At 34.5% G+C, this 21,028-nt stretch overlaps 2 protein-coding genes across 2 annotated transcripts; one reads left to right on the top strand and one right to left on the bottom strand.

The window, feature by feature from the left end:
- The first annotated feature begins 2,915 nt into the window (after nucleotides 1-2,915).
- LOC114193784 (RNA-binding KH domain-containing protein) lies at nucleotides 2,916-8,637 on the top strand. Its single transcript, XM_028083717.2, has 7 exons — nucleotides 2,916-3,499; nucleotides 4,340-4,750; nucleotides 5,251-5,499; nucleotides 7,239-7,604; nucleotides 7,797-7,867; nucleotides 7,997-8,111; nucleotides 8,201-8,637. Exons 1-7 carry the CDS (start codon nucleotides 3,038-3,040, stop codon nucleotides 8,342-8,344), a joined length of 1,818 nt encoding a protein of 605 aa, XP_027939518.1. The 5' UTR covers nucleotides 2,916-3,037; the 3' UTR covers nucleotides 8,345-8,637.
- A 95-nt stretch (nucleotides 8,638-8,732) lies between these two features.
- On the bottom strand, nucleotides 8,733-15,240 carry LOC114193785 (GATA transcription factor 28). The gene is made up of 8 exons (XM_028083718.2): nucleotides 14,925-15,240; nucleotides 14,040-14,369; nucleotides 12,845-12,931; nucleotides 12,631-12,764; nucleotides 10,958-11,089; nucleotides 10,769-10,874; nucleotides 9,084-9,140; nucleotides 8,733-8,991 (listed from the first exon to the last, which is right to left on the bottom strand). Exons 2-8 carry the CDS (start codon nucleotides 14,358-14,360, stop codon nucleotides 8,923-8,925), a joined length of 906 nt encoding a protein of 301 aa, XP_027939519.1. The 5' UTR covers nucleotides 14,361-14,369; nucleotides 14,925-15,240; the 3' UTR covers nucleotides 8,733-8,922.
- Between the last annotated feature and the right edge of the window lie 5,788 nt (nucleotides 15,241-21,028).

Below are 21,028 nucleotides of genomic sequence, written 5' to 3'. Positions count from 1 at the left end.
GAACATTATTGTGTGGATGATGATTACGAATGTTTTTGTATAGTTTTTATATTTTATTTTAAAATAAATAAAATTAATTTTGGTTTTGGAAATTTAAATTTAAATTCCTATATTTATCTATAAAATTTTCCTAATTATTTTAATTGATTTTTACGATATTTTAAATAAATATATTAGATTTAAAGAACATAAATAAAATAAAATGTCTACTACATCAAAAATGCATTCTATCATTCATCTTATATTATACCGTCCATTCTTATCTTATTATTATTATTATTATTATTATTATTATTATTATTATTATTATTAATAATAGAAACATATGTATTTATTTTTTTAATAGTAACAAAAAATAATAAAATTATTATTATTATTATTATTATAATAATAAAATTAAAAAAAAAGCTACAATTTTATGATAGATGGATTTTATTTATTGCATAAATAATTTTTTTATTATAGATAGTTGTTTTTGTAAGCCCCTTTTTCCTTTTAGTAAAGTTTTGGGCCTGGCCCCTTCATGGGCCCAAGGCCACCCACTAAGGGACCCCCTATACCCCCTTTAGAACTCATTCATGCCTCTGGTCTCCCTTTTCAGAAGCAGAGCTCCTCCTTGTCTCCCTCTACGAAGCAAAGTTCAGCTAGGGCATACCATCTTCCATTTCCAAGCTAGCGTAACCATCTTGTACTCCTGGTAAGTCGAACTCTAGGGCTCTAGTCTACTCCTTCCCCTTTTCCTTGCTGTTGAGCACTTCGGAGTAAGTTAGGGCTCGATCTCCTAACCCCGTTTTGGTCTGGATCTTCATGTTTCAGCTCCGCTCTAGCTCCGAGAGTTGTGGTGCCTGTAGTTTCGAACCTGTTTGTTCAGTTGCTCTCCAAAACAGAGGTAAGGGAAGCTAGATTCATCGGTCTTAAGTTATTCTTGGTTGTTTTTGGTCGTTGTCTGTTTGTATGCGTGTATAGTGTGCTTTTGTTGGATGAAATGGAGTTGCATGTGTGTTTGGGAGTGGATCTGGGCGGTTTCCGCCATTGCATGTGGGTGGACAGTGATGAACTCTGCTAATTTCGCCCAAGCGAGCTCGTCTCGCCTAGGCGAGAGTACCAGAGTGCTCCCTGCCACGAGAACTCGCCTAGGCGGCCCTTTCCCGTTTTGAGCGACACACGGTCTCGCTCAGGCGAGAAGGCCTCGCCTGAGCGAGATCTCGTGAAGCCTCCACTGTCGCGCGTCTCGCCTGGGCGAGAATTCGTTGTTTTCTGTGAGGACAGCATCTCGCCTGAGCGAGAATGCGTGAAGACCCCTTTATCTTATCTCGCTTGGGCGAGAATCCGCTGCATCAGGAAGGTCAGCGTCTCGCCTGAGCGAGTGTGCGAGTGGGTGTTATGTTTCCTTGGCTGTTAAATGATTTATTGCATGCATTGTTTTGATTATTCCTCTTAAATATGATATGAGTGAATATGCTTGGGTGTTTGGATTTTATGAACGAAATTGGCATGCTTGGTATGGGATTCATCATGGGTTGTGGTTTCGTGATGCTTTAACATGAAAATTGGATGAATGACCAAAAAGAGGTGGGAAATGTATGAGAAACATGATTCTGATGGTGTGATAGGCGTAATTCCATGAGTCCCATGGGGAGACTTCATGGTGGCGTGTAGTGTATATATTAGGATAAGGATTCAAGTAAGGATCGCATCCCGAAACTCTAAAGGGTCAGTGAGTCTCAGGTAGAGAAATCTGACCCAAGTGGTGAGAGTAGCGGGAGGCCCTAGTCTTTGGCAGGATAATGGCCTTAGACGCTTAAAGGCTAACATCGTGAGTGGTAGGGTGAAACCCATTGGCAATGTCAAATATAAAATATCAATTTTAAAAAAAGTCACTTAATGGATAAAATTGACAAAGTAATTACTTTAAATTTTTTAAAAGATTTATTTAAAGAGTAAAAATAAAAAATAAATGAACACCAAAAAAGGAATTCATTTACATAATACTACTTGAAAACACATGGGTCAATGTGTGTTCATAAGTTTTATGATGACAAAACAATAATAAAATTATCATTATAATTACAAAAACAAATATAAATATTTTTTATAATTTTATTATAGATAATTATTTTAATTTAAAAAATGTTAAATTAAAATACACAATCAAAGAAAATATATTTAATATTAAAAAATTATTTTAAAAATAAATTAATAAAATAATTATTTTAATTTAAAAAATAATTATTTAAAGAATAAATATAAAAAAATGTGTATCAAAATGAAGAATTCCATTTATATAATAACTAGCGTAAACACAGGCGCGATAGCGTCAGTGTGTACGTATTTTTTGAATAAGTTAATAAACAAAATAAAAGTATATTTATAAAAAATAAAGTGAAATATATGGAGAAATTATGAAAAAAAAATGTTGATAAATATTAGGAGAAAAAAGAAGAAGGAGATAAGTAAATAGTTTTATAAAAACTTGTAAAAATAACTGTTAATTTTTAAAAATTTAATAAATAATTAAATTGTAAAGGATAAAGTTGAAATTATGAAATGTGGACACAAAAGATGGAATCCCCTTTATATATAGTTATAGATAATAATAATAATAATAATAATAATAATAATAATAATAATAATAATAATAGTATGTATAAGTATAAATAAGTATAGATATTGTTAAGGTATTGGTGTATTTTTAATCAAATTTAAAATAAATTAAAAATATTTAGTGGACATAAATATTTTTATTGTACTAAATAATGGAATAACTTAATGGTGTAATATAATATGTAGTTTAACAAGTAAAAAAACTAATGTCATTGAATAGAAACAATCCCAACTTTGCATTCTAAAATTTGTTTATGCAATAAAGGAATTAGATTCAAATCGTATCCAACGGATCTGATTAGCGACTCCATATTCTCGCGGAAAAAAGGACGCAGCGAATCCAGATTCGTGCGTGTGCACACGTGTAAATTGCATAGCAACTAGGATGCGAAATAAACGATGAGGAAGTGATTGTTGGGTTGGAGTGAGTTTGATGTTTGATGTGATGTCCAACAACAACAGCAAGAAGCGCCGCCATGCTCCGCCGCCACCAGCGGTCGAAGCTGTTTTCCGCATCGTGTGTCCGGCCTCGAAGGCGGCGGACGTAACGGCTCTGGCCGGCGACGGAGCTAAGATTATAGTGGAGGACTTGGGCGCGGCGGAGGAGCGTGTTGTTGTCATCGTTGCGGCGGCGGCGGGCGCAGTTTCTTGCGAGGAATCGGCTGCGCAGGCTGCATTGATTAGGGTTTTTGAAAGAACGGTGGAAGATGAAACTAAGAATTCCAGCAATTCGACAGTGTCGTGTAAATTGATGGCGCCCAGCTATCAGGTTGGTTGTGTTCTCGGGCGAGGAGGCAAGATCGTCGAAAAGATCAGGCAAGAGAGTGGGGCTCACATTAGGGTTTTGCCCAAGGATCAACCCCCTCTTCCTCCTACCGGAGACGAATTCATTCAGGTATTATTATTATTATTATTATTATTATTATTATTATCTAATCTAAACGCGCGCACTCTTTGCCGTTTGATAAATTTCTTCGTAAACACTTGCAGAATTTGTAACATAAGTTCATCTTCTTGCCCAAATCATGGCTAAGATATATAAGTAATTCAGATTAGCTTATGGAGAAACTTTGCTTACTTTTACTTTTATGTAGGTAACAAATTAAGAATGATACATGTATGTGACCAAATTATGAGATGCTTTACTTGTGTGAAGATCAAAAATAAAAATATGCGACATTACTTGGAACTAAACTAAGCTGCAAGGGGATAATGGTGGCATAGACCAAATCAAGTAGGGTTTACACGAATATGAACCGATTTAGTAGACTTTTACGTACAAAACCCAAATTAAGAATTCGCTACATATACAAGGATTACAAGGACTAAACTATACATTTAACCTATTTTTTGTTCCCTTGTAAATGCTTAGTATAGGTTTATTAAAACAGAGTTGGGTCTTTTTCTAATATGGACTGTGATTCAATGATGTTGAGTTGGGGCCATTGATGTGTGCAATAAAGATCAAATTAAAAATACACTACAAACGGACTAAATTAAGAGTGTGCAAGGGCACAACGGTGACGAAACCAAATTGACACTTATAGGTACTAACTTTTAGATTTTTAGATATAGAGACCAAATTAAGAATTCGTCACGGGACTAAATTATACACTTAACCTAGTTTTTTTCTTTAATAAATGCTTTGGAGAAGTTTATTAAAACAGATTTGGGTATTTTTCTTACTATGGACTATGATACAATGATGTTGAGTTCTGGCTTGTGATGTGTGCAGATAACAGGAAACTTTACGGCAGTAAAGAAAGCGCTTTTATCTGTTTCAACATGTCTTCATGATAACAATGGGCCAAATTCTGTTGCGTTTAAACCTTCTGGAGCAGGTCCTGCTCAGGTTGATGGTTATCCTCAACGTGGTTATGGGTCGTCTGGTTCATATGCTCCCCCTGATCACCATTCCAGAGGTTATTCTTTTCCGGGTCCAGAAAGTGCTGGACCACCTCATAGGATGTTTGTAGAAGAGGAGGTTGTCTTCAAGCTGTTGTGCCACCATGATAAAGTTGGTAGTCTTATTGGCAAAGGTGGTTCTGTGGTGCGGGCTCTGCAGAATGAAACTGGTGCATCTATCCAAATTGTTGAGGCTGGACCTGATTCAGATGAGCGCATTGTTGTGATATCTGCACGAGAGGTATGAGATCAACTAGTTTATTTGTCTGATACACAATGCTCTACCTGTGTATGATAGCTTGTTACACAAAGTTGATCTTCCTATGTCTTTGTGTGCAAATTTTTGCTTTGATGGGAGTAAATTATGTTGGATCTTATAATGTCTTGGAAAGTTTCTTGTTTGTAACTTTGGTTGCTTGTTGAGGTTATTGTGAGCTGGCTCTCTGGTATCAAGTTATTCTGGAGATCTTTGTTAAAAATCTAAAATATGATTGTTCTTTTGTTATAATCAAACAGGTAACCTTTGTCTGATTTTTCTGGCTGGGGTTCATCTTCAGAGTGTTTACTCTGAGTTGCTGTTGAGTTATTCTAATCATGGTAACTTCTCTGTATTGGTAGTTTTCTTTGTAAAACATGCTTGCAGCTTATGAGAGTGTTGTAGCAGAAAATTATAAAACTTGATATACAATTTCCATGATATTTGCTAAGTAAACAAGCTAAACATGATATAATCTTCTGCAGGTGTTCGAGCAAAAGCATTCCCCTGCACAAGAAGCTGTCATCCGTGTCCATTGCCGACTTACAGAGATTGGGTTTGAGCCAAGTGCTGCAGTTGTGGCTAAGCTTCTTGTGCGTTCACCACAGGTTGGCTGCCTCTTGGGCAAGGGAGGTCTTGTTATATCTGAAATGCGAAGGGCCACAGGTGCCAGTATACGCATTTTTTCAAAGGAACAAGTCAAGTTCATTTCCCAAAATGAAGAAGTTGTACAGGTAATTTGGTGCTTTAGACACTTTCATGTGAATTATATGCACATTTAATTAGATGTACTATTCAAATTATATGATGCATTTTCTTTGTGTAATGGTTAAAGAGAAAATTAAGATAAAAGAAAGAGGAAAGATAACCTTTAGAAACAAATTTTAAAATTTTCTTCCATTTTTTCTTCAACTTGAATTTCAAACATTTCTTTCCTCTGTACCAAATAGAGGTAAAAAGTACGACAGATAGAATAAAGGCTGCAAAATTTCCCATTTTACCAAGTCATTAGGAAATGTCGTTTATCTCTCTTCCCCTTGAATCTAAATACTTTTGACTCTAATTTGAGTTTTTCTCTGTAATTTTTAGTGTATCTTGAGAAAAACCAAGTTATGTCTTTTCATTTTCTTTGGCTTACTCCGACTTTGTATCCTACCGTTCAACTTTAGTTTCAATCCTGTGTGAACTTTTCCCAGGTTTTAAGCGAGTTGCTTTTCTGCATATGGCTATTGAAATACCCCGTGTTGCCAGTTTAAGAAAGAAAATGAAAGGAAAGAGAACAAATGCAAATATGATATATATATATATATATATATATATATATATATATATATTCTTAAGAAATAGATACAAAATATTGGTATTCTGGCCATTAACAAGATCTTTCTCTCTTCGCATTTTGGACGGATTGCTAAATTTGTGGATCCCACAAATTTTTTAATCTTTCTTTCTCACTTTTTAAGAATCCAAATAAATGCTTATTGTAATGAGTACAAGGATGTGATGATAACTTCTTATGTTGGTGCCATAGTAGTTAAAATCCAGATTCAAATCATAAAATCCCTTGATTTTGCTCTTTTAATCCCTACAAATATTCAAAACCTAGTTTAAAAAAACCTGTGGACTAGCATAGTAGTTGGCTCTTCTGCGTTTACACACATTGGGAACGATCCTGTAGCGGATAACCCTTGTTTGATCTTGTGCTGTGTGCGAAACTCATTAAGCTAGCATAGCACCAGTTACAACTACGAGCGAGATTTGTTTCTAGTCTAGTGGGTCGAGAAATACTTGTTCCTGGACAAAATTTCCTAGTTAAAATCCGTCTAAAATCACAATTTAAATCCCAAAATAGCTAAAATCCTTTGATTATACATTTTTGTTGGCGTCTTGTTTGGACAATTGATACGACTTTCCCCCTTTTATATTTCTATCACGACTCACTTTGAACATTGCACACCATTGTCTTGTTTGATTTGGTAAACTGGTGAAACCTAATCACTATGTGACGCAATCGCCAACCGTTCTTCCTCTGTTCTTCCTTTTTTCTCCAGGTCATTCTTCCTTCATTCACTGAGCTGGTGCTGTTCTCTGTCCGTCTTCCTCCATTCATCCTCTGTTACAAACCCATCCTTTATCTTTGTGTGAACCCACACAACAACCTTTATGTTGTGGAACGTTTGTTGACATCTAGGTTCTAGGATTATATTGTATTATGAATTTTGTAAAATCCTATTTACAATGTGTGATTATTCTTTACCTCCCTTCCCGATTTGAGGTGAGATCCTGATTTTAACTAGGATTTTGTTTACTCACATAATTTAGCAGCTAGTGGGAAAGTAAGGACATCCGGTTCTTGTTTGCTGATAATCCTGCTGTGAATATGCATATATGTAGATTTAATTTTTGTATTTTGATGGTCTTCTGTGCAACGAGTACGATCTAGCAGATTAAATAAAATTATGTTCCATCGCAGGTTATTGGGAGCTTACAATCCGTACAGGATGCTTTGTTTCATATAACAAGCAGAATTAGGGAAACCATTTTCCCAGTAAGGACCCCTCCAAATTTTAATGCACCACCACATTTGCCACCCTATCCAGAAATGCCACCTCCTTTATTTCGTCCAAGAAATCACATGATGTCCTCTGGCCACCCTCCTCCTTCTCCTCATCAAGTTGGGCACCATGGAATCGACCATTCAACTGTTCCCCCCATGCCTATTGACCATCAGCAACATGCATTTGTACATGGTATGGGACGTGGTCCCCCAAACATGGAACGAGTTCCCTATCCTCGTGGTTATGAAGGGCCAACTTCTCCAAGATCATGGCATCCTCTGGTCAGTCTCCCTTTCAAATATAGGGTTTAATGCCTGGGGATCTGATATATGTGGTCTAATCATCTTATATTTTCTTTTCTTTCTTTTCTTTGGGTGGTGGGATAGGAGGGGGACGGGGGTGTAAACACCTCCCTCCAGCCTGCCCTTAATATTTCGGAACTAAGTTTATAACGCTTTAGGTTTATATTTCAGGCAGTTAACAGAGGAAATCCAGGAACAGCTGATACTTCTAGTTTTTCCTCCAGAAATGAGAACCCTGGAAAGTGAGTTTAGGAAGAAGTATATATTTTTGAAGTGACAGTATATTGTATCTAAGTCGATAGGTTTTTCCAACATTTATAAAAGCAGGTGTTGTACCAAATACCTTATACTGGTTTTTATGTTATTTGCAGGAATGGACACCCATTACAGAATCCAAATAACTTAACAATTGAGATCACCGTCCCTCATATGTACTTAACCCACGTTTATGGGGAGAAGAATGGCAACCTCACTCAGATTCGACAGGTCTGTTTATATCTGATTAGTAATTCATTTCTTACTGTTTTGCTGAACGGTTGTCTTATAGCAGTTTTGTTCCATTGGGTTTTCCTCAGACGTCTGGTGCAAACGTGGCGATTCATGATCCAAAACCTGGAGCCACCGAGGGTCTGGTTATTGTCTCTGGAGCACCAGATCAAACTCACGCTGCTCAATGCCTAATTCAAGCTTTCATTTTATGTGGGCAGACCGTAGCCTGAAACTGCAGGAACAAGAGGCGATCTAAAAGCGGTTTAAGCGCAGCAGGACTTGTAATAGATATACCCATCATGATAAATTAAGGATTTAATATCAAGGTTGTTGTAGCATTTTTCAGAATTTGATTGCTCAATTAGTGTAATTTATTTGTCCTTTACACCAGGGATAGTTCCCTTTTCATATTCTGCTCCTTGTAACGAGCTACCCCATGTTGAAAAACTTGAAATGTGAATTGAAAATCACTAATTACTGAAAGGTGTAAATGAAAAAGGAACAATTTTCTTTTTTTTATAAATACAGCTACACAGCTCAAACTTAATAAGGATCAGGAAGAGCATTGAAGCTGCTCAGCATACTCAAAATAAGAAAAAATATCAGAAAAGAACTAGCTGTCACGGGCAATAATGACCTTCTTCTGCATATATTTAAAACAAAATACAGAATGCTCATTTAAACATTTTCATTCACTAAAAACATAGTAGAATAAGCCACCTACTACAATTTTTTATCTAGGGGCAAACATTCTCCCACCATCCTTATTTCATGAAATCCCTCTCCATTCTGACCAAAATAAAGTTCATCACGATGAATCATCAGCTTCTCCTGCAACTCTATGGACTACTATCTGATTGGCCTCCAAACTTTTATTCTGTAAATATTCAATTCAAGGGAAAATTAAGGTCATAAAATTAAGTTTGCAAGAAATACAGCATGAAATTTAATGAATTCATGGTATCTGACCTCATTCTTGATTGGTCCAGATATGGGTGCCGCCCTTGATAGGTCCCTCAGGGTTCCCTAAGGTTCAGAAAAATGAGAATATATCAAAAAACTAAATTAATATACGACATAAAAAAAATTTGCTGAATGTAACTGATATTAGTCTAAATAAAAATAAGAGAACTTGTGCAATACTTATAGTGGAATAAGAATCCAACGGAATTTAAATCGATTTGAAATATGTTTCAAATGAAACATTTTCCTCATCTCCAGATAGTAAATCGGTCAGATATTTAAGAGAAAGTTACTGATTGTGTTGTAACTTCTTTAACTTCATTTTGGTGAGATACCATTGAAGAAAAACAAATTAATAATTTTATATTTTCCTCAACCTAATAAAAGGCTAGAGAGTGAACTGGCATATTGTGGTCCATACCCCACAAGGATATATAGAATCTTTTATCTATTCTGTCTCTCAAAATCAGTGCCAAAACATTCATTGCAAAGCTTTCATGTATTATCTTTGTTTTCTTCTCAAAGCATTTTTATATTTCCGATTTTATGTAGAGTTACATTCACAGATTCCTAAATTTACGTGATTAAATAATAAATACACACGATATTAAAACTTCATAACATTTTGTTTTGATCCAATTGTGGGGTTTATAAGGTATTGGCCTCTCCAACAACAATGGTCAGCTTTTGCCTTTGATATATAAAATACAAGCATCTGATATAATTATTCTAAAAACATTAAGACACAACACGTGCAAGATACATACTTAAAAGTGTATAAAAATTCATAAATAAATAAATAACTGAAATCATGAAAATCCAGATCAAAAACCCTTCCCTAAAATAAAAAAATTATAAACCGTTTTCATCATAAATTACTACCTAGGGATAACACAATCTCATTTCTTTCTTGAGATAGTTTATAAATTGGACAACTTTCAACTTCTCTTTATCAAGAGACAATATTGAAAACGGAAAAGTGAAACAAATTGAAGTATTTGTGACATTGTTTCACAAGGTTTTGTTTCTCTTAACAGCTAACAAAGTTTTCCAGTATTTCTCTCGTTTCCATGGTCTATCAAAGGGCCAAGGCACAGCCAACTCATGGGAATCAAGGTTCCACAATTTACTGTGGCTTAATTATTTAATACTTTCAGTCAAATATAGTCAAGGTTCTCATCCTTTCTTATTCATAAATTTGGACCTCAAACTTGTAAAGCATGTGCATCTAGTACCTCCTAACTTTAAAAACCGTGAAGACATTTTAGAGAGAAGGAACTAAATACGGAGTTTTTATAATTTGATAACCAAATTCATAAATATGAAAGAATAGGAACCTTGACTATGTTTAACGAAAGTATAAGACCAAAAACACATTCGTTTCTTTATTTTATAAGTAGATGAAATAAGCATACAGAATAACAGCATCTAATATCATTGTGTGACCAGCTGGACTATGCATTACAGTCAATAGATATATTTGAATAGCCATCAAATTATTGACACTACATTACTATGCATAAATGCCATTATAATTAAGTATTAGAATGTCAATATGAATTGGACAAAAATAAACCACCACAATGTACCTTAATTTTGTGATGTTCAGACAATAATTTAATTTACAGCGCAACATGGAATATTCAAAACAGTAGCAATGGATATGAGAAATAAACATAACTCTCATTTACCTTATTTGCCCACATAAGACCACAAGCATTGCAGAGGGTTCTTGGCCCTTCAGGCCCGCGTCGCATCATTGGTGTGCACTTCTCACTGATGCCACAATGCCTACAACTGACATAAATTGACAGAACAGTGTTTGTTAAATGATATGTACATAATCTCCCTCTAGTCCTAAGATGAATTAGTAAACTTACACAATATCTTGCTGCTGGGATCCGTTATTCTCTGCCGACCAGTTTTCATTTGCCCCCCAATTTGTTGCAGCTGATGCAGATTCATCGTGATTGGACTTTGAAGATGTAAACTGACCTTTATTCCTTTGCATCCTACAGAAGTTACTTGTGTTTGTCAGAAAGTGGTGCAGATATATTAAGGTAACATTGCCACTCAGGATGTGGATTTAGAAATATATGGACATTAAAAAAACAAACATAGGCATATAAACTTGCAAGATATCATGCATTCACTGCACTTCTACATCACTTTAAGAATGCTAAAGAAGGTAGATGGCACAAATTATGTATAAGAGAATTTATATTTTAAATCGTGAACCATTTTATATTGGAATGGTAAGATTCACACAAAGGTCAAAAAGTGCAACATATTCTTAAATTTATAATGCAAAGATACAATTAATAACAAAACAACCACATAGTCAAAAACAGTGGTTGTATCTATGTGTATTTACTAAACAATTTCCGCAACACAACCTCCAAAAAAACAACGTTGTTGCTGCATTACATTCCTATAACCATGGCTATGTGCTAGTAAACAAATCTTGCATTATAGCCATCCAAAAAACTGCATTGTTACTGCTGCTACTGCATAATTACTGCATACTATGGTTGTCGCTTACACATGCTAAACAACCTCAAAAACAAAAAAAAAAACAAAAAAAATTATATCCTAATCATTCATATTCCATCCTCTTCCTCTCCAATATCTACATCATTCAAATCATCTTCACCTTCTATTAGAACTTCTTCCACATCTTCAATGTCTTCAACTTCTTCCTCATCTCCTATTTCAACATTACTGCACCAACATGTGTTGCTAAAGAGTCGCTCAGTTCATGATAACTGTTCCGCTTTTTACTGTTCCTTTATTCCCCTTTTCCATTGTTCACAATCTTCCACTGTCCTACTGTTCCAACTCAGTTTGTGCTAAGGGTTGGAGGGAAAGCTCAGATGAACCATTACGCATCTATTTCCGCTAAGTTCACGCTGAAAAAGAAAGTAAATTTAGGGTTTTCTCAAACTGGGTCGCATGACCTGACCCAGTTTGTGGTAAAACCCGAATGCAATTTTACTACGACTCAGGGTGCAATTCAAACAACAATCAGGATTCACACAATACAAGAATGATTCGGGAGCAAAAGCGATTGTTTCAACAAGTTGTATCGTGAGGGAGAATAATCACATTGTATGATTTGTATCGTGTATTGCACAATACGTTACCATGCATTGGATTGTCTGGCAATCAAATCCCCAATTTATTGCAGAGTTACACCTAAGCCACGTCATTGGTGCTTGTTATCAAAGTTATACCTTTTATGGTTTTTTCAGAAAAATATCCTTGCCATCGGCAAACTTCAAAGACTGAAAAAACCTAACAAACCAAACTATAATAGATCATGGATTCTGAGAATTTAGACATGATATCCCAAAAGCTACAATGAGGCGATACATGATAACGATGCTCTAGTAAACAACTCACCGCTAGGTTCTGTTTTCACCCTTCTAGTGTTATCAATAACACAAAATTATAAACGTAAATGGACTACAGTAAAGTCACAATTTTAACCCAAAGAAGCGAACAAGTATATGTGTAAGTTTAATCTAAAAAATAATGATAGGAAACACCATACCGTAATGCTACTTCTTTCCGAACAGTATACCGAATTTTTTTGTCAAAATTTCGTTCCTTCCGCTTTTCACGAAACCTAATCAACGAAGCTAATCTCTGAGGGACACTGAATTTTTGTGGAGTACCAGTAAATCCCTAATAAAATACTTCATGAGCCAATTATTTGACAAGAAAAAGAGCATCAATTGCATTCCAACCAAATAATGCAGTAATACCCGGTTATTATGGTGAGGAGACACTGGCATGGTAGGCATGGTTGGAGGTATTTCACGGCCTCCCAGTAACAGCAGCACAGCTTGAACCTGAGGGAAAAACATCGCAGGATTTTCATCAATGAATCAATGAGTTGGTAGTAGTTTCTAACTTGGTCGATAATGGATAAAATTTTTAATGGTTCAAGCCATCTGTACAATCACAATATAAAACGTAACAAAGAAGCTTGTTAAACTGCAAATAATGATAAATTTAACATGGAATTTATTGAAGGTTGAGACAATAAACGTTTGCGCCTGTGCATCTGCTGGAAAGGGTAAGAGGAAAATAACTAGTGAACACTTCTTAATTGATACTCTCAAGTTTAGAAGAAATAATATTCTACTTTATATCAATTATGAGGTCATTGAACCTATAAATACATGAAGCTGTAGATTAGTTTAGGAAATATGGACAGATAATCCTAATGAGACAAATCCCTGCGATTATGGGATTGTTATAAAATACATAAACCTATTATTCACAGCGAGAAACGGCAGTTATAAAGAATAAAATTCCAAAAGGTTGGCTGCAAAGAATTCAGGAGCAACATCATGTTCTATAGTTAATCATGTCAAAAGACAAACCATTCACCACAAAAAAAAATTATCACATCACCTATGATTTTCTCACTTACATTAACCTTTCTCTAGCAAAGCAATAAGGCTACCTTCTAGATGACCTACTCTTCTTACTAAGAGAGTTCCACAAGTCTTCTCCACATCCAAACCACCTAAGACAGATTCTATCACTCTTGTTCTACAACAGGTGTTATTCCAACGTTCCTTTTATTGCATTCATGTCTAGTGTGTCCACTAATCCCATTGCAAAACTTCTTACCTCTGGTGTATGGAGTTTATTGTTTTCTTATACTCGGTTGCTTACAACATTGCTGGTCTAGAGGCTGTGAAACAAACTTTCACCCTAGTGCTACTAGACCATGGTTTCATCAATGCATTCTATTATTTATAACTCAAGCATCATCAATATTCCATGCACAACAATATAGGAGTCTTTAAATTGAACATACTTAAATAGCCACTGGAAATCAATATTTCCATATAAGGCTTGAGAAGTCGAGACATAGTAGGTTGTAGACATGAGGAGCAATGCCGTATCATGTCAATGCAAAAGTGAAAAAATCATAAGTTGATTCACCTTTTCTGGTGACACGGAGTCAAAGACATAAACTTGGCCCTGAAAAGACAACGTAAGCTGATCCCCAGCATCACCCCCTTGGTCCATTATTACAGCGTGATTGTCAGGGAGATTTCCATGGCTGGAGGGGATATCACCTTCCACACTCTCACTTCCACCACAGTTAGTATCACCACCATCATTCTGATCCTCATCAATCCCATTACCATTGCTCATATGGTGCAGTCCGTGATGCTCATGTTCTTGCACATATGGCACATGTATAGGATGCTGTCCATCACTGATGTGTATCCGAGAATCACCCCCATGAATACCATCCATGGTAAACACCTAGGAAATGCCAGAAAATTTGTTAAAGGCAACCAAACAAAGCTAACAGTAAAAACAACAACAAGCAGACAGATTGAAAATGGAAAAAATGATCAACTCTGAACTAAGGAGAACACAAATTTCTTCCAGCAGACCAAACTACACACGAAAATCAGGAAAGTGCAAGGATAGTAAAACATGCTAGTAAAGGATAGAGTGCAACATTTCATTCTAATTAAACACATTTCTAGGAAATTAAACGTGTTAACGAGCTAAACAAAAATAAAATGCAAAAGTATCCCATCACAGCAGGCAGTAAGGAGAGCCTCACTTGGCAACGGATAAGACAAAAAAAGATTAGGAAACAGGGCAAACATCCGAGTGATATGATGATAGAGTTTTATGAATCCCTGAGGTAAAGCAATAGTTTTTCATCACATACAGAAACACCCAAAGAGTAAAAAGGATGGGAATGAAAGAGGGCACACAAAGTATTGTTGAAAATATTAAATGGGAATAAGGGATAAGAAAGAAAGAAAGAAAGAAAGAAAGCATTTTTAGAGAGAAGGAGCAGACCAACAACAATTGAAGATTGTGGGTTGATCTGCACAACGCCCCAGAGGCACCTCCGCAACAGAAAAAGGGGTTAGGATAAGGTCACACGATAACTGAGAAAACACTGAAGAAGAAGAAGAAGAAGAAGAAGAAGAAAATGAAAATGGAGAGAGAGTAACGGGGAAATGTATGAGAGAGAGAGAGAGAGAGAGAGTTAAAATGGGTCGGTAACAAAGGCGATGGAGAATGAGATCAGGGTCAGGGAGACACGAAACAGTGCCTTGTTTTGTTCCAAAGGCAATATTTTTTTTTTTCACAAACCGAAAAATATTTCATCATTGCGTGCAATGTGATTGAGACCACTAAAAAATTTAAATTTAATTATTTTTTTTTCACCTTCACGTATAACTAAAAACATGCTATTATTCGAATTAAAGTGGTTCACTGTTCATGGCTTCCTTTTTACTGTTCCAGTTTTCAGAATGCATTTATTTATGGTGGTACCCTATGACATACTTACTATGCGGCTTTTTAACCCTAAAAGGGAACGTCAAGATACCCATTTTTTCTGCACTTGTGTTTGGTTTCTATATAGAGAGAATAGAATGCACCCATAAGAGAGCATGCAAAACTCCATATAACTATAGTATACACACTAACATGTTGTTCTATTATCAAAATAAAATTCACAAAAACTATAAATATTTAAATATATATATATATATATATGAGATTTTTCATCAATTAAAAATAAACTCAATTTATTCGATACAAATATCACTTAACATATTTGTTGTTTGTTAAATTTATTGTATCATTTATTATCAAGTCATTATTAAACAACCTATAAAATATTCAATCATGTATTTTAGATGTACATGTTTTTACCTGAGGTGTTGAAAATATGACTATAAATATGACCAATTTATTATATTATATATAAATAGTACAAATATCATTTACAAATTATTTTTCTTATATTAAGTTTGACTTATTTACCTAAAAAGATATTTAAAAATTATTTATAAAATCTATCATACTCGTGTAATAAATATAATTATATATGTAATTTATTTCTTTAATAACCATATTTATATGTAAGTATATCCATGATGTAAATATAAAATCATAATCATATATGTGATTTATTGATCAACAAAAATATCTAAATATTAATTAGATATATAATAAGAAATAACATTTTTGAAAATATTTGTATCATATGTTTTGACAAAGCTAAAAATAGTTTAATTAAGTATATGTTCATTTTAAATGCATACTTACAAATAATATTTTACATATCATTTCATATATGTAACTTTAATTAAATTTATATCATTCACAAAATAAAAAATTACTTCATAACCTTTCAATTACAATATCAAAATTTTACTCTAATTTATGACATCACGTCATATTCATTGAATAGTTGAACTATACAATGGTTTAGACTCTAAAATGATGTTGCTTAAGCGAATTGCTTAAGTGATTTATGAGTCATTAAAGCTTCCTTGCTCAAATTGTGTAGTGTTGTTTGAATGAGAGGTTGTATATCTTTAATATCAGTATGAAATTAAAGGAGTTTAACCTTGTAGAAAAAGGGATTTGTCTTTATACCTTCCATGCTCAAGCCACGAGTCATTTGATCTATAAGGGCGATGCTTGAGCAATCATGTGTCATTTGAATAACAAGTTTCACTAAGAGCAGGGTTATTTGTGACCTCTTTCTCGCTTATGGTTTGGAATTCAACTTGAGTAAGGAGAGTTATCACTCAAACGTTGAACTAATCGCTTGAGCAACAATGCTCTACACTCAAGTTTAAAGTTCTCATTTGTAATCATTCAAGTGACAACTTAGGAGTTAAGCAATACTAACACGAAAGAGGTGACTATTCAAAAAAGCTTAAATAAATATCGTTTATGTAACGTTCTCAATTCTTAATGCTCCTAAAAGTCCTTGTCCATTGTCGCAATTGAAATCATGACGAAACAACGAACCAAAAAAGAAACGAGTTTAAAAAGAGATTTTGGAGTTGCCACCATAATTTATTCTAAAAACTATGAAAAACCATAAAGATAAAGCAAGTCTGCAAAAAACCAGATTTTAGGGTTCGGAAGTCGATTACGCGTAGGGGAGGTATTAGCACCCTACAACGCTCTCCCGATGGTAGTACCTTTAATTAAACATGCAAAGTTTATGTGGTTTTCAACATGTTAATTTTCCCCAAAAATAATTATACAATAATACTAAAAAGAAACAAAAATATTTTTTAGTTTTTTGGGCCCGACAATGATTGACCTTGGTTCTACGTATTCACCTTCAAAATGAGAAATCAGGGTTACGTAGTTCTTTGAAAAAAGGTTATTTGGAAAAGGATTGAATTTTTAGAGGTGAACCTAACAAGGACTAGCCTTGCTCTTACGTATCTCACAATGAAGAATCAACGATCACGTAATTCTTAAGAAAGTTTTGGTTACAAAGTTTTAATGTTTTTAATTTTTGAAATTTTATATTTTCTTTTTGGTTTTTTGAATCATTTGAAAATTAGTGTCACACAATGCGAGCGGTTTGACAAACACCAAAAAGAAGATGAAGGATGAAGGATGGAATGACTTATTTGGAAGTGCTTGTTGGCTGGAAAGATGAAGTATGAAGATGGCAGGGATAGATGGAGAGAATCTGTAGTTGTGGGGCTTCAGTTAGGTAGTGAGCGTGGTTTTCCATTATGTTGGGTTAGAAGGTAAAGTAGTAATTGTGTCTATTAAAGCATATATCGCTTCCCAGCATTCAAACAACAACATGCATACAACATATGCAATCCATGTTCCAAATGAATGATGCAGCAAATCTCACACACAACCATAACATGTTATTCAAGCATTAGAGACAAAATACAACATATACTTTCATCATGCTCACTCAAGTATTCAGTGTGTTGAAGATTAACTCTTGGAGCTCCCCTTAGCTTTAGCTTGTGCAGGTGTTTTTGACGGGCTCTACTCTCCTTCACTCGCTCATGTTTTTCTCCTTTTGTATTTTTTTCTTTTTATGCTCAAAATCGTGTGTGATGGAACTGTGTGAGGAGTTTTAAAAACAAGCTAATGAATGTTTTTGTTGTGTGTGACTATGTGAGATTGGTGATGTTGTCTGGTATTGGAAACAATGGAACACTCGAGGAATTTTCTTTTTTTCCACCCTCTCGGTTCCTACCTTTTCTTTTCTCTCTTGTGCATAATGAACCCTCGGGGAAGAGACAAAGAATTCACAACTTAAAGTCCTTTGATCCCTCCTTTATTCCTTGTGCATAATCACCCATTTTATCAAAATGCTAGATATGAATAACATCTTCGATCAACACCCCACGAAGTATCTTGTTTGAGGATTCATCATCCTCCATCTATAATAACAACAATTGATGATTTGGGCACTCATGATTAAATGCAACCTTGTCATCACAAAAAGGAACACAAACCTTTCTCACATCTAACTTGCATTTCGGCTAGACAAATTTTCTTGATAGTGGGATGCTGCCTAGGAGCCATATTAGGAGTAGGCAATAATGGAGGTAAGGCTTGTTTGTTCTTTGGAACGGTGGTCACGACCGTAACATTCGAGGTACTAAGAGTTGGGAAGGAAAATTTGAAATGTATATGGATGGTATTGCAAACTTTAGGTTGTGGTAAGTATCGATCCTCATATAATTTGGTCAAAGCCACTACACGCAGCAACATTGGCGAACATTGTGCCACCACATCTCGCCTAATTTCAATGTGTAATCCACTAAAAAAATAATTAAGGAGAGCTTATGGGGTTCAGCCATAAGATCGATTAGCTAAAGACATAAAATGGAGATAATACTCCAAAACATACCTTATCTACTGCAACTTAAAGAGATCGACCATAGGTCAATTGAAAGGGGATGAACCAAATTGGGATTTCATGGCTCTAGTGAGATCTTGTCAAGAGTGAATCGCATTTAACCAAGACAACATACGAAACCAAGGTACCACCTCTTGTTCGAAATATATCGCAACAATGTTAACTCTATCCGCATCTGGGATATTGTGATAGCCAAAAAACTATTCAGCCTTGAAAATCCATTCTAATACATATGAGGTGCCATCGATATGAGGAAACCCCAAAGAAATATTGTGCGTAGGAAAGACATTAACAAGGGAGATTTGAGCACCATAGGAAGAGGTCGAAGAGGACTCATCATGAGATTGAGAATGGTGTTGTAATAACAAATCAAATGTGTTTTGTAATTGGTACATTCGCTCGTGTGATTTTAATTACGACTCTATCAACTGTTGAAGTTTTGCATGTTGCGATTTTACTTCAGCCTGTGAGTCCTTGAGCCTCATTCTCGACCATGATGGTAATGAAAGCACCAATGTAACATTCTTAATTCTTAATACTCCTAAAAGTCCTTGGCCATGAAGTTAGAAAGGCACGTTTTTCATAATTTCCTCAACCCATGTAACCTTCTAATTCGTTGCTTCTCTTTCTCACCCTTTTGCTCCTTCTCAATCCCACATAATCATGATTTGTTGACACCTAGTGATTATGTGTAACTAACTCTGCTGCAAGGGTATTATTATGTTGTTCCCCTCCTCCATCATATGCCATGTTGCTCCCATTATTTGTGCACGTGGCACTTTACTTATTTTGTTACAACCAAATCACAATCGAACAGTGAAAAAAATACATTCAAATATATAGAGAGAGTTGCCATTATAGTTTAATCTAAAAAACTACGAAAAAAACCACAAATAAGTGTGTGGTTTGTGAAATCATATTTTGAGTTCGTGAGTTGATTATGTATAGGGAAGGTGGTAGTACCCTACAATGTTCGTTCAAAAACGGTAAATTTAATTAAATATACAACAACAAAAAAGTTTACTATATGAATTTTTTTCATAAATAAGAAGAAAAGATTATACAAAATAAACAAAAATATTTTTTACAAATTTTATGTTTAACAAGGATTACCTCACTCCTATATATTTTCATTCATAACAAATCAATGTTATCTAGTTCTAGAAAACTATTCGATTTTTGTTTTTTACGAATTCGATAAGGATTGACCTTGCACAAAGTATTTCCATTCATAAAAAAAATAAAAAAAAAATCAGGAATCACGTAATTCTTATAAAAATAAAATTGTTTAAGTCTTGATATATTTTTGTTTTAAAAATTTTATACATTTTTTATCTTTGGATGATTTGAAGAAGGGTGTCATGAGACTATAAGATAGAATGATCGTACAAATACCAAAAAGTAAAAGTTGAAAAAATTACTTTTATCTTACTATATCTATTTTTTTAAATGGTGTACATATGAAAACTGAGGTGCCAAATAGTAAAAGAAGTGAAGGTTTAAAAAGTGAAACAAGGATTATCAAAAGTAAAATAAAGATCTCAGTCCAGAAATTATAAAACATGCAATGGGTGCAAAGCAGAAAAAAAAAAAACAGGGTGCGAGAGTAGTAAAAAATATTATTACTATTGTTTTTAAAGTTTTAAAATATATTTAAAAGATTTTTAAAATATTAATATTGTGTATTTTTAATTCTGAACAAGACAACAATACCCAGAAAATCTGGATTCAGTGCAGAGAGAATGAAAGTGCAGTGGATTTTTAGTGATGCACACATGACACATGTCGAAGTTCCAATCATGAATTAGGATTTTGAGTGGGGCGTAAAAAGAAATAAAAGGGGTGAGGATGTTAGAAATAAAAATAGTATGGTCTGGATGGCAAAGTGGACACGAACTATTAGCTCAACATGAAAATAATGTAGGCTGTTTATCCCTACACCTCTAACAATTTCTTTAGCATCTTTCTCGAAATGAATTTCTGATAATATATTTTAATTTTTGAAAGTTGATATCCAAAAAATTTTAGAAATATAATACGTGTGGTGTGACTTTACTTTAATGGTCAAAAATATTTTTAGGATTTAAAGTTTTTTTATAGGTATAAAAGAAATTTTGCAAATACAGTAAGAAAGAACACCACTCTCAACCAAAAATCTTAAGGCAATGGGTTTATGGGTCTTGATTCTTATATAATGCTCCACTTTTTCATTTCTAGCTAATGTGGGACCTAGACTCACACTTAG

The sequence above is a fragment of the Vigna unguiculata genome, chromosome 8 (genome assembly GCF_037176805.1).
Source record: "Vigna unguiculata cultivar grain cowpea cultivar isolate G323 ecotype 2 chromosome 8, ASM3717680v1, whole genome shotgun sequence".
NCBI lineage: Eukaryota > Viridiplantae > Streptophyta > Magnoliopsida > Fabales > Fabaceae > Vigna > Vigna unguiculata.
Note: the sequence above shows the minus strand (reverse complement) of the source record. Positions and strands in the feature narration are given on the sequence as shown.